Genomic DNA, 14,176 nt, shown 5'->3' on the forward strand with positions numbered 1-14,176 from the left:
CCAGAGTTGGCTACCATTATTGATTAGGGATGAGCTACAGGCAACATTGGATAATACAATTTCTTATAATCTGTGTCAGAGCTTCATGTTGAGCGCTCTTTTTAATCTTCTATGTCAAACACGAAAGCAATTTGTTTGGATGTATTTTGGTTTATACACTGAATGTACCGGAGTAATTGGTAAAATTGGAATCTTCCTACCTATAGGTGTAAGGCTTTTGAACAATTAAGAGCTGGTGGTTAGGCTTCCACTTTGAACCAGAATTCAACTGTACTCTAGCTGGCTCCAGCATGTGAAAACTATAATTTTCTAAATGAATGTCAAGTAAATCTGGTTCAATGGGCGATGGGACAGTAAAGAAGATAAAAACAACATTTAAGTTACAAGAAATTCTATTTACTTTTACACATTTTTTCATCACTGATTGTAGGATGTGATCATGATGGGTCACATAAGGACTTGTTTCATTGTAAAAGGGTTATTAGCTAAAAAGGTTAGGGACAACTGGTGTAAATAACTGGTGCTCCATCTGTTGAAAAGACTGCAGTATATGAAAGGACTGTGAGGTAAGTTGTGGTTTCATCTTTGGTATCAAACCCAGTGACACAATAAAAAAAAGTCCCATCAACCCAGAGGAAACCTTTTGAACCCACCCCCCCCCTTTCCCTGCTGGATAAGTGACAGCAGGTTAATACTTGTGGGGGAAAATGAAATTGAAGCTCTTATTATTAATTTGGTCAAAACAAAAAAATAAATAAAATAAATGTACACCACAATCTCTCAATGTCATACACATCAATGATATATGTCACACAACATCGATTAACGAGTCTGATCTTCTGCTAGAAGACAGAGGAAGCACCTACTGATTTTACAGATGGTGATGACTTCCAGACACTCTTTGTGTGCTCCGGTTCCACAGCGGGAGCAGTAGTAGCCCTGATAGAAGATGCCCCTTGGGGACACACATATGCAGGAACACACACACACGCACACACACACACACACGCACACACACACACACACACACACACACACACACACACACACACACACACACACACACACACAACCAGTAATGCAAACAGGAAGTGTCTCAGACGCAAATTAACTTCTTGTAAGTACAACCCACAAGGGGACCTGCTGCTACTTAGTATAATTCTGAGATTGTGGTTACACAACCTCCATCATTTCCATCCTGTGATCCTTCAAAATCACGAAATCAACTCGCTCCATTCAAGACCATGTACTGAACTGTATTTGTTACGGATACTGTGACACTGCATGCGTCGCACAGTGCCATGTTGAATAGTTAGTGCCATAAATCACAATGGGATCCACTTTGGCTGCAGCAGTAATTAGCATCTAGCAGGGGAGTGAGAACCCCGGTCGCTGCCTCCACTGGCTCACTGAATTTAGGTCAGCCAAGCCATGAAATTTGTGGGTCAATACACAGTGTGGAGTTTAGCCGGCTGACTGTAATAGAGGTGAAAGTGGTGATTCAGTGACACGAGTTATCCCTGCTGCAGTCGGGCAGCGATCTCACATGGGAGGAGGTGTGCTCAGGGACACAGTGTGCGGTGCTGGGAAGTGGGAATGTTTAAAAATATCATCCGTCAGCCTCAGTCACACTTACTGGAATATTTCCCAAAGATTGCTTTAACACTGATAAGGGGCTACGTTAGCTAAAAAACACATTCCCTCTGTTTCTTTGTTGCTCACCAAATGTGGTCTGAGTTTCTCTTCAGTCTAGCACTTTAGCACAATCTCCACACAAGACTCACTTGCTCGATTGTTTTGGAGCTTTCAACTAAATCTTATGGTCATAAGTTTGAACAGCTACAGTTCCATGACAACTGACACAGCTGAAAGCTCCAGAGCAAACAAGCAAGAGGACCTTTAGTGGAGATAACACATGCATCATCAACAATAACACTTTCGCAATATAATGTAGTGCAATGATAAGATAACACTTTGAGTGGCCATTCTGCATAACAAGAACTTATACTATTGATACATTAAACACACGTTGCTGTAAATACATCTGTGCTTAAAGAAAAAACTTGTAGTAAATATGCTTATTTGCTTTCTTGCCGAGTTTAATGAGAAGACTGATGCCACTCTCCAGTCTGGCTCTATCCAAAGTAGGGCTGGCATGATATCATTGTTTCACTACAGGATATTCGTGATCAAAAGAATTCACAACTACAATATTATCGCGATATCTAGAGAAAATTTAAAAACAATGATAATCTGTGAAATTCATCTTTAACTTTGCTTATTGTGTGTTTTGTCTCTTATAGGCAAAAGAAGTAAACCCATCTGCCATCACATTATTATCGTACGTGTATTATTAACACAATATCGATTTTTTAACAGTATCACGGTTGTCGTCAATACCGGTGTATCACAACACCCCTCATCCAAGGGTAACAAAATACACCTGTCAGCACCTGTAATGCTCACTGATTTACATGTTATAGTGATACAACTTATACCTCATTTCTTTAATTAGTGGCCGTATAGTCGAGCTGATTTAAGTTAGCCAGCTGTAGCTAAATATTTAGCATACCGACATGAGAGTGGTGTCAATCATCTCAACGAGTAGATTAACATTGTGTATCGCTGTGTTTTATTTAAGTGAATGATCTGACTGCGCAGTCCACCACTGCATTAAACATGCTGGATAAACATTAGCTTTTACAAATCAAACATAGACTCCATATAAAACTGTGCAGAGTATACAAATGACAGTGAAAAAGAAATGCACTCGGCTACTATTTACTAGTTACCAGTGCTAGTACTTGAAAAGTCTGAATGAGGATGGATTCATTATTCATCGTTTCAGGGTCGTTACCTCAAGAGCATCTTGCAGGCTCGACAGTTGGTGTTCTTATCAAACGTGTGCATCTGGAAGTTATGCTGATTGGCTGTGGCTCTCTCTGGCTTGATATTGGACCTGGATGAAAGGATTACAGTGATGCATAATTCTGATGATTTGACAAGACGTTTTATTTGTCATGATGCGGCTGAATTTTTCTGGTGTTTAATTGACTGAAATAGCCCCAACACAGACATTCCCACCTGCTTATTTTATCGACAGATAGATTCTCAGTTGAATTTCCAGGAGAGTTGCAATTCAAATTTTGTATTCACGTCGCCAACTCCACCATGCAAATATACTCACATGGCCATTTCAAACTGCTCCATCCACTTCCTCTTTGTCTCCTCAGTTTTACAAAAGAACTGGAAGCCCTGCTTCCCTTGCAGGTGGATCAGGTAGAAGCCGTAAGACCACTGGGGAGAAGAAGTGAGTGAAGAACAGATGGCAGAGAGAGACGTGTGGATGGCAATGGCAGATAGAGATAGGCAAAGAAGCTTGTGATACCAACATTTTCAAATAAATGTGCAAAATAGTATATATGCATTATGTATGTGATATGACCACATTTAAATCAGAGCTAACAGATGCTCCACATGCTTTAGCGATGCACTTGACCAAAAGCTGGAGGGCCAGTCAGTCACAGAGCCGGGTGGGTGCACGTGCAATCACGGCGTGATACCCAAATAACACTTCTGCCAAAAATAGGCCACTATGAGAAGATGAGTTAAATAAAGGGGGTCACTTGAGCTTACCATTTTTCCACTCGACTGGTAAGCATGCAAAAAGAAAGACACCAGAGAAAGACCCAGTTACACATGCAAACATGGAGAGACACATGCAGATTCAAAACAAAAAAAGCAATGTTAGACGCAAAATGCACTGCGGTACAATTCCATGAATCCTAAATGACCTTCATTGCATTTACATGATCTTTCAAGCATGGGCGAGCACAATGCATATCTGACACTTCAATGCATTACTCATAAGTATCTGAAATTACCATCAACAAGCTCCTTCAGCTCAAGGGCGACATTTGTAATGATTACACAGGATTTTTTTTTCATCACCTGGATTAAGCTAGGCTGCCTTCATAAAGATCTCACTGCATAAGAGATTGTTCTGCTCTGTCTTTTCTTTTTTTTTTTAAAACCACATGGTACGATTTTTCTTACCTTTTTCATGTCTCTGTTGTTCATGGGGTCGTCCGACATTTTATATGACTGCAGTTCAATAATCTCTTTGAGCTCATAGCTATAGCCTTTCCTCTTGCAGACAATGACCACTTTATCAAACAGGAATATATACCTGAAGACATACACACACATTGATTGATAATTTGGTGGTGAGAATATGTCACTTTTCTTTTTTTTTTTTGTGCTTTATTTTAGTTTTTGTCTGAGATGTTTGGACTCACCGGTCCTGTTTTGTTCGGTTGACGATGGAGCACACCTTCAGCTCTCCATCTATCTTTGGCCTCCCGTACTCCTCCAATTTCACCTGCTGCTTAGGTCACAAAGACACACTGAATGTCAATCCACCGCTCACTTTTTTCACTTCCAAATTTAATGAGAAACCATAAATAATTCAGCTGCATTTGAATTTCAGAGAGAATCCAAATAAGATAGGTAATGAATGGTACAACACAGAAACTATTAATCCCTGTTCAGTTACATTTCCCTAATCTGAATTTGAGGTTGCTGACTGTATCTGTGGTGCAAAAGTAACCCCACTGATCTCAGGTGGAAGCAACAGAAAAAAAAAAAAAACAGTGACAAAAAGGAGAAAATGGTGATAGAAGACATAGAAAGAAAAAATGAGAGTGTTAGATATATAATGGTAAGTGAATATCTGTCTGGAGTCTACATTATTTCCCCCGTTTGTGCTCTGCAAGACTGAATGATTTACTGGGAGCATTCTTGTAGCAGAGCATTGTGACAAGTGAAAGCAGGATGTTGCAAGCTTCCTCAGCAGGGGGAAAGAAAACGTGGACATTTTCAAGAATGGGTGACTTGTCTGTGACTAATCACTCTGACAAACTTTATATCACAGCCCGGTGATAACATTAGCGCTGGTGTATTAGGTTTTTTTTTTTTTTTTTTTTGACACAAAAACCGACTTCTATAAAGATGTCAAATCGAGCCACATGAAGTACAAGAGAAGCCAGAAAATTGGATTATAAATGATGGTAAGTGACAAAACAGTAATAAAAAGATGTATTCATTTTATTGTATTTACTGAGCGGTAATAAGACGATTGATAATCTCAAAACGGAAAGTCAGAAGCACCTGAAAATGTAGTTTCAGATCTTAAAAACTTAACTACACCATTAAAGCAACAGGTTGACATTTCGGGAAAACATCACATCACATCTGTCCATTAAAATATGAAGCTACAGCCAGCAGCCATTAGCATAAAAACATAAGCAGAAAGAAATAGCTAACCCTGGCTCTGCGCAGAAGGTAACAAAATGCCAGGCACAGTCACTTTCTGCAGTGAACGGTTCACAATACTTACAAGGTTTTCTATAGAACTTTGGAATTCGCTGATTTTCTTCAGCGTCTCGTTGTCCCTCTTGACTTCATTGATGTACATGGCCAGGTCCTGAGAGAGCGACACAAACGTTTGTTAAGCCCCAACACTGAAAATCTTTCTGACAGCTGTCATATCATGGTGGCTTTGCTGTACGCTGAGCCACAGTAGCTGTATGAAACAATTTACACAGCTTTGGCTAAGAGCACTGCAGGGTTATTATGTAATTTTTCATTATTTTGTTCACTCATGAACGCACACACATACAAACACATATGTAACACCAGACCTGCATAGCTTCCAGTGCCTCCTTGAGTTGTTGCCTTTCTGGCCGGTCAGTTGAGTGACTTAAAAGTTCCTGCGGAGGGAGATTAATCATTATATTATATATTATATTTATAGAATATATTTATATATAATATATTTTTGAAATTATATTTTTTTTTTTAAATCTACCTCTGATGTCTCTATCTTACAGAACAGCAAAAAATACAATTTTCAATCCTATAGTAATTTGAGGGGTGTGTGTGAGAGATGTATAGATGCTCTTTACTGTGATTATGGATGTGACAGTGATGTGGCTGAGAATAAGTTGGGGTTGTGCGCAGTCATCAGCAACATACATAAAGATAGAAGACAACAGGAAGCAGCAGAGACCGCTAACTAGCCTCAAGGTCTGACTGTTCTTTATGGTAACAAGATAATGGTAAACGTGGTGTCCTCTGCAAATCATATTGTCCTCCTCGTGGCCAGTCAATAACAAATATGTTACATCGTTTTTGATGTGTGATTGTTTGCATCCTGTCTCCTCCACAGGCTTATCGGAGTGATTTATAAAACGCCGTGGAGCCACGGTGAGATACGGCCGCCTTCGTGAGAAAAAGAAAAACAAGTCTCATCAAATCTTTTACAGTTTTATAAATGAAAGTAGAGCTCTGTCAGCGTTCCAGCTTTTCAGCGCTTTCTAAAAATCACATGCGACACATGAATAAACTTTTAAGTTCCAGTACTCAGCAGTGAGCTGCACCAACTATGCTCAGCCAGGTTTTGTCAATGTCTTTTCCGTTTTGTCTGACATGCAAGCAAACACAAGGAACTGACTTTCACAACGACTCAAAGTCAAGTTCAAAAGAAGTGTTACCGGACAGTCGCTGGAATTTCCACACATGGTGCATCCTTAGACTACACAGGGTTGTACATGAACACTTTTTACCTATTCTGAATCTCATATTTTGTCTCCAAATCTAAAGATAGTCCAAATGACATCGATTATCACTCAGTTGGAGGTGTTAAAAGTTCATCCTGTGGCTTGTGACAGCAACAACAGAATGTAGCATATAAAATTTTAATTAGTCATATTCGTTGGTGCGATATTTTGCCCATTTTTTCCTGATTTGGAAAACAAATATGGACCTTTTTACTGGCAGACATTTTGACTTGCCAAGCAAGTAAAGCACAGATGTGATTTCAGTACAATGCACAATACCGGGGCCTTTGTACTGGAAAACCTGAAAGGAATGCAACCATTATTAATGGTATTTATTACACGTGTGCTTTTCCCGCTATGACAAATCAAAACACCTTCTCTTGCAGTTTCACCTGCTAGCAATGAGCTTCACCGGAGGGCAAAACACTTTTGATACTATCCCTCACCAGCCCCCACTAAGCCCATCCCCCACCCCATACCGCCACTGTGCAGGCACCCTGAACAGCCAGTAGCAGCAATTAGTGCTACGACAAGGTCATTATCCTTCACTGGCTTCCCACCAGTAAAACCAGCACAACCAGGAGGAAGAGTGAGGTTATCTATTGATGTGCTGACACTGCAGATCTTTTCAAAATCGCGGTCTGTTAATTTTGCACGAGCAAAGTGGCTGCAGCACAGCACAGCCCACACGCTCAAAGATACAATCACGACTTCATAAAAACACTGTAAACCCATCAAATATTCACACCCTGCTTGAGGAGAATTACCTCTGAGATGACTGTGTTGAATTTACTTTATTTAATGTGCAGCTACAGTACATGAAACATGAAGAGAGCCGAGTATTCACACCATGGGCTTGACCATGGGCATGACTGGACACACACACACACACACACACACACACGACTTGTCAATCCGACATGCCCCAAGGCCGTAGCATACAGCAGTGCCTTACTGCAAAGCTGTGAGAAGCAGTGAAATGGGGTGCATTTAATCTGATTAGTGCACGGTTGATTTGACTTCAGTGCCTTGCTGAGACTCCTGCAGGGGGTTCGAATCAAACTGGAAGTCGCAGCACTCTCTGTGTGGACCTACAATCACCTGACGCAAACACTCGCCCCCATCCCCGTCCATTTGGCGCCGCATCATAAACTCATATGCTCATCCATAATTGAGATGCAAAGTCAATTAATCATGGAGGATATTACATTGGCAGGCGCGTTTTATACATGAACAACAGGAAGGGGAGCTGCAGGGAGAAACGTGGGCTGGGATGTGAGTGGTCAGACATTGGGATTAAATACATTTGCATGTGGGCATCAGTGCAGGGCTGCAATTGATGATTACAGCTAACAATAGCTTAGTCCCTTTTGGAGTTCTTAAAATTAACCCAAAGGGATTCTGTTTTTAATGATACGAGACAGACAAAATCTGCGAATCCACATGTTTGAGAAGCTAAAGTCCTACAAACATTTGGTATTTTTATTTGATAAATGACTCTGAATGATCAAGTGGTCATTAAAATCATTGTCAATTAATTAAATCTATCGACCGACTGATTAAAAGACTAATTAGTACTAGATCTGTTGCAATTGCAGTGGACATGCCGAAGACTGATTTAAAAGTGAGGTAATTAAAAACATACTGTTCACCAAATGCAAACTTTTGACCAGAAGAAAGGAAATTATTTTTCAAAAGAGAGTTTTTTTAACCTTAAACTTCAAATAAGACTCTTTATTAATATGTAGTGTCTTAACACATAGCTGCCAAGGACAGTGACATATTGTTCTACTTAGAAACACTAAGGCAAAGACTAACCTTTGCTCAAATCATTTTTGGCTGCTATTTGTAATTTCAGCATAAATATTTGAACCAGAGGGCAGAGCAACAATAATGGAAACAACAAATGAAAAGACTTTAAGCAGCACAAAGGCAGACACAGAGGCGAGTTGTACCGAGTTAAATGCCAAATAGCAGTTTGTGTTCCCGCAGTCTTTTTGAAGTTACAAAGTGTAAGGAACAGTTTCCAGACAGGCCAAATAGTCAGTGTCCAAATTGTTGGTGGACTGCTTACAAAAACAACAAACACAATTCATGTGGCAAGGTCACCCGTCTGGAAAAGTACAACAGCACCGGCCAGAACCAGAAGAACAACTGTCACCAGTCAAAGCTCACTGACAGGAAAAAAACAGACTCCTTTGAGGATGGTTGTTAAGTGCTGGCTGAAATTACAGCGGACATGAACCCTCACCTCTCTGAAAAGAGTCTCAACAAAATGTGAGCCTCACAATGCACGAGCTGTTTGGAACTAATTGAGCGCTATTAGGGTTATAAGATCTGCTCAGTTCTTTCAATGTCTACCTGTGGAAAAAGCCTCACAATGCCTTTAATCCACAATGCTTGGTGCCAAGTGTTTAACATGTTTGAGGATCTTGAATATGCACAGCCATATTGTGGTAATCATCAGGTCAGATGCCCTGTGAGGTAATTTAAAGGCTACCTCCACTATTTTTCAAGTCTGTCTTCAACCAATAATTAGTTACACATATGAAGTTTGAAACAGGTTTCGCTTGCTGTAATCTGTCCTACTGTTCATACTGGGTGGGACAAGTTCACTTCCTAATGCATGTCCATTATAAGCGATGGGGGCCAAGATCCACTGTCCTCATTCAGTGTAACTAAAGGCCCTGGAAACATATTTTCTTAAATAAGCTCCTTGTTATGAACTGAGGGAACTAACACACAAACTTCTCAACAGTTTTGGTTATTTTCCATGAGAGATTTCTGTGTTTGGGTTTTCCTCTGTTTTAGAGCAAATTTTAGCAAAAAAAAAAAAAAAAAAGCAAGAGAAAATGCAAATTCATGTGTGTTTCCATCCCCTTCCATTATGCAAAATTTAGTTCAGTCAAAATAAACAGCTAATTGGCACCAACTGTCCAGTCGGTTGCCATTAAACCACTGCAGAAGAAGAGAGGGCGAACAAAATTGAAAACATAGAAAATATGACATTTATACTTTTGAAGAAGGTTGCAGTCCCCTTATCGCTGCTAAGTCTCTTTAAACTCCACTGTGGTGAATATTTTATTTAAGTCAGATACTTCATGACTGAATCTTGAAAATTTTTGGTGTTTCCACTAAGGTTTTTTTTTTTTCAATACACAAATTGAAAATGCAGAAAAAAGGGATTTGTGGGATTTTAAACAAAGTTTTCGGGGGGCTTTAAAAATGTATCTGAAGCTAATATGAGGCTTTAGCAGACTGAGTAAACCACATCAAGAGGATATTTTTTGAGCTGCTGTCTTTTTAGAAGAAGATTCCCTCTTTGTGTTACTGTGCCTCCACTACAGTGAGGAAACACTGTTGTTGGAAATCCAAAAAGGGATTTTCCTAACAAGACTGTAACTTTGTAGATGCGGAAGAATACATTTAAGGAGGACTAAGGATTTTCTCCACATTCTCTGGAAGTGCATTTGGAGAAGATCTTTTAACAGCCAGTATGAACAGCAGGAATGGTTTCTGCAAGCAAATTGTGAGCTGATCCAAAAAGACGTTGTACTATGTTTAAACATGATTTGTAGCATCATAACTTTTCATCGTTGCTTTCCTACTTCAAACACCCACGTCTGCTTGTATATTTACCTGAAAATGTTACCACAGAAGAAGTGTGGGATTCTATGGAACCGTGGATGAAACTAGACAATCATCGCTTTACCAGTAAATCGCTAAATTTGCTTCTCTTGGCTGTGCTTCGCAATGAGGAGGTAGTAAGGTGTGGTGGTGGTGAATGCTGCAGGAGAGGTCTGAGAAGTTTCTAGGGACATTTCCATTTACAGTGAAACTGGTTCAGATATAACTGCTGTGAATCCAAGCTGTCTGCAGCTGCCATCCTTGATGAAAGAAGCAAGCTACAAACTTTTCATAGCCTCCTTTCAAGGCAACAGGGGGTGAGTGTTTGATATTTATAAGCAGTAAGGTGTGGACCACATTTCCATCTGCTTCATTCATCAAAGAGATGAAGACACTCATCTTTGAAACCTGTTCATTCAAGCATTCAAAGATTTTATTCTGTTTACTTTATTGTCTTTGTTATTGTAGGTCCAGCAGATATGAGACGTCCCCTACCTTCAGTAGTAGGTGATACTTTAGCACCCTCTGCATGGGAACCACCAGAAGATCCTGCAGCTTGAACTTCCCTTCCTGCACTTTCATAGTACATTCCTGCAGAACAACGACACAAGCAGTGGGGCAGTTATTACACATTACATAATGCGGCATTGTGTGTTTCCCCACTAACAAGCATTCGCTACTTGTTTAATAATTCATTGTGTCTTGTTGCAGCGCTTGCTGTTGCTTCCACGCATTCATCCGGTATTCCATTAACAACAACAAGGCCAGTTTATTGTTCCAGGGCACAAAAGCTCTGGTCGTGCCAGACACTTGTGACACAATTACTCTGCATGCTGACAGGGAAATTCCTCTGACTAATATATACATTTCCATAAACTCTGCATTGGCTCTATGAGATATTGTCTTTTGTTTGTATCATCCTATAAAGTTCCCTCACAGTAGGTTGTGTAGGAGTTTCTCTATTCAGTTTCTGTAACTGTGCAGTAACAAGGACGGCTTATCCCTCTGTATAAACAAGGTTTTAGTGTAAAAAGACAGTAAGAAGCTGTTTTACCCTGTTACAAAGATCTTCTATTTTAAGAGAGAGTGTAAACCTCCCGAACTGTACTCATCTCATCTTTTTTTGTCATTTCTCTGGCCATGCTAACTGCTAACGTGCATTACCCCCACAATTACAGGAGGGTGTTTGCTTTTTGTCATAAATTCAGATCCTTGTGAAGAATCCTGATTTAGAGGAGAATAATAGTTGTAAACAAAGGGAGAGGGATCTTACAGCAGAAAGGGATTATAAATTATAAATCTTTAAAATCTTGCAGATTTAACAAGACAAACAAGATGATACCCAACTAAATGAGCTGTTACAAAATTCATAAATACTACACATAAATAAAAACAGAATATTATGAATTAAACGGCTCTAAGGGCATATTGGTAAATTACATTATTTGCCTTTCTGATTTCATGTCAGTTTATATATGACAATACCAAAATTTGACCCCATCTATGAATTTTTTCAATGTCATCATTTATTCAACAGCAACTTGTATTTTCATACTCGTTAGTCTGAGATTAGTTGAATTCTGTAGTATTTGATTGGTTTATTTGCATAATCGGTCTGGAACAGCGTCGCATCATTTAAAACAGAATCTTGTCTTGTTTCTTTTGTTTTTAAACTCCATAGATATTTACTGCATTGTCCAAGCAAGATAAGACTATAGATCTACACAAGGGCTGTTAGTGCTTTTCACTATCGATAAATCTATTGTTTATTTTATTGATTAATCATTTACATTAAATCTTCAAAGTGCTTGGTTTATTCAGGTAAAAAAAAAAAAACATTACATTTACCATCATATTTGCAAGAAAAGCTTGAGAAGCTTCAACTAACAAATGTTTGGTGTTGGAAAAACAAATGAAAGGATTTATTCACTATCAAAATACTAATTTCCTGTCAAGTGAGTCACTGACTCATCGTTTCGGCTCTAATTAGTGAACCACAAAACTATATCTGAACAGATATGATATAATATGATTTTCACCGCTTTGTTGCTGCTTTGTCGACAGCTTGTGGATATTATTATTACGTTGAGCATATATGGAAAGGTAGCTTCATTATGTGACCTGCTCCAGCGTGTTATTACACACATACAGTAGAGACAGTACTCTGTTGAGGGCTGTAGAAAATGTTGTGCACTTTCTTGTGTCGTGGCTTCAGATGTTTTTGTCGGGTGACCCTCCGTCTCAACCAGATGTGCTGAACCCTACCTGCTCACCCTTCCTTGTTTGGTTTGCGTTTACAGTCTACAGATTAACATGTTTAAAGAACCGCATTAAAATCTGTGGTTGTCAGCTGCTCGGGTCGAGAGGTGAAGGACATTACCTCTACTTTAATCTTGACGTCTTCACGTGTTGCTATTAGCTCATCCAGTGTCTTCTGGGCGTTTTCCATGTGACTGCAGTACTGACCGTAGATCAACAACCTGGTGAAAGACAAAATTTAACAACTGTCAGTCTAAATACACAATAACAACTCATCTCTCTTATTTTAATGTAGAGAGAAATTAACACATTTTGACGATAAAATAGCTGTGAATGTTTGACCATGTGGCTCCTTCTGTCAAGCCTCTTCACATTGTTCCCCAAAGAGACAAACTACATGCCAGGCTGCTCACACTACCATTATCCCTGTACTTTAAATAAAGACTGGAGCCACAACCCGCACAACTCACTAGCTAACTAAGATTTACTGAGTGAGTCAGTCTGTACTACTGGAGAGGGTGACACCTGTAACCATGGTAACTGTACACAAAGATGGTGGCAGCTTTGGCCTCAAAATCCAATAAAGAAAAAAATTAAAAAAACATATGATGAAAATGGGACGAACATGGCACTGACGAAATCCAGACTAAAATGTCTTTAGCTTTTGTCGACTAAAACTAACAAAAAATCAAATGACTTCAATCTGACTACAACTCTTACACATTATCTGAAACTAAATCAAAACCAGCTGCCAAAATTAACACTGCTCCCAAAAGTCCCACTGCAGCTGAGCACATCTCACAAAAGCTCTAGCTCTGAACCATAAAACATTAATGTCTGTCAAGAGAAATGTATGGCTGGGATAGTGATTTAGATTTTGTCCTCTGTGAGTGTGGGAGCACGTGGACTGTTCAAGGCTTAGGATATGGTTAATCTAAAAATGAGGGTTAATGAGGAATACCAATCTTTTGTAAAAGAAATATAGAGACAAAAGAGATCGCTCCACAATTAGCTCCGAACTGGTTAGTGTCATCGAGCCTTTAGGCGTTCCCCGCATATTCATATTAAGATTAATAACACAATTTGAAAGGTCAGCCTGAGAGTCATTTGGCACTATAGGGGGGCAGCTAAATGAATATGTAAATAAATGTATTATGATTAGGGATATATGTGAATACCATGAATAAGTAATGCTGTATTGGGATCCCTGGGCAATATTTGGAGGGGTGGCATCCTTTTGCCAATAAGCTGTAATCACAGAGCACTAATGAAAGCTGCTGCTTTATATCGGTTGCTTTGCAGAGTTCCTCTTATCAGCATGTTGTGAAAAAAAAAAAAGAAAAAAAAAAAAAACCTCTTAATTTCAAGCAGTGAGGATATAAGAGATGTGTTCATTAGATATTACAATGGGACCCTGACACAGATCTGTGGGTTCAGCTGGGAGGGAGTTCAAAGTCATCCTGCCTGGAGGATGCCACTGCACGTGGCACACATTCCTCTCACTCACTGACTCAAAGTAGGGCATTGGCACGGAGGGTATAGTGCTAACACCCCCCCCCCCCGGTGGAGTTGGCACTCCAGTCTCTTAATCTGAATCTTGAACGGGGCAATGCGGTGCAGAGGGCTGGCACCCTGAGGACCTGATACATCTGCAGCACTGGGAAAGGTTG

General features: G+C 39.7%; 1 protein-coding gene across 12 annotated transcripts in view; it reads right to left on the reverse strand.

Moving 5' to 3' along the window:
- Window positions 1-14,176, reverse strand: part of vav2 (vav 2 guanine nucleotide exchange factor) — a 211,242-nt gene that overhangs the window by 12,184 nt on the left and 184,882 nt on the right. For 4 of the 12 annotated variants that reach the window (XM_056403321.1, XM_056403319.1, XM_056403322.1 and 1 more), the window contains 10 exons: window positions 12,628-12,727; window positions 10,743-10,838; window positions 5,703-5,771; window positions 5,399-5,485; window positions 4,299-4,387; window positions 4,057-4,189; window positions 3,637-3,651; window positions 3,188-3,297; window positions 2,858-2,959; window positions 867-955 (listed from right to left, as the gene is read on the reverse strand). In XM_056403321.1, the coding sequence (XP_056259296.1) occupies window positions 867-955; window positions 2,858-2,959; window positions 3,188-3,297; window positions 3,637-3,651; window positions 4,057-4,189; window positions 4,299-4,387; window positions 5,399-5,485; window positions 5,703-5,771; window positions 10,743-10,838; window positions 12,628-12,727 (890 nt within the window). The remainder of the gene's footprint in view (window positions 1-866; window positions 956-2,857; window positions 2,960-3,187; window positions 3,298-3,636; window positions 3,652-4,056; window positions 4,190-4,298; window positions 4,388-5,398; window positions 5,486-5,702; window positions 5,772-10,742; window positions 10,839-12,627; window positions 12,728-14,176) is intronic. The other 8 variants (XM_056403330.1, XM_056403326.1, XM_056403331.1 and 5 more) reach the window with 3 other exon arrangements.

The sequence above is a fragment of the Seriola aureovittata genome, chromosome 18 (genome assembly GCF_021018895.1).
Source record: "Seriola aureovittata isolate HTS-2021-v1 ecotype China chromosome 18, ASM2101889v1, whole genome shotgun sequence".
In the NCBI taxonomy this organism is placed as follows: domain Eukaryota; kingdom Metazoa; phylum Chordata; class Actinopteri; order Carangiformes; family Carangidae; genus Seriola; species Seriola aureovittata.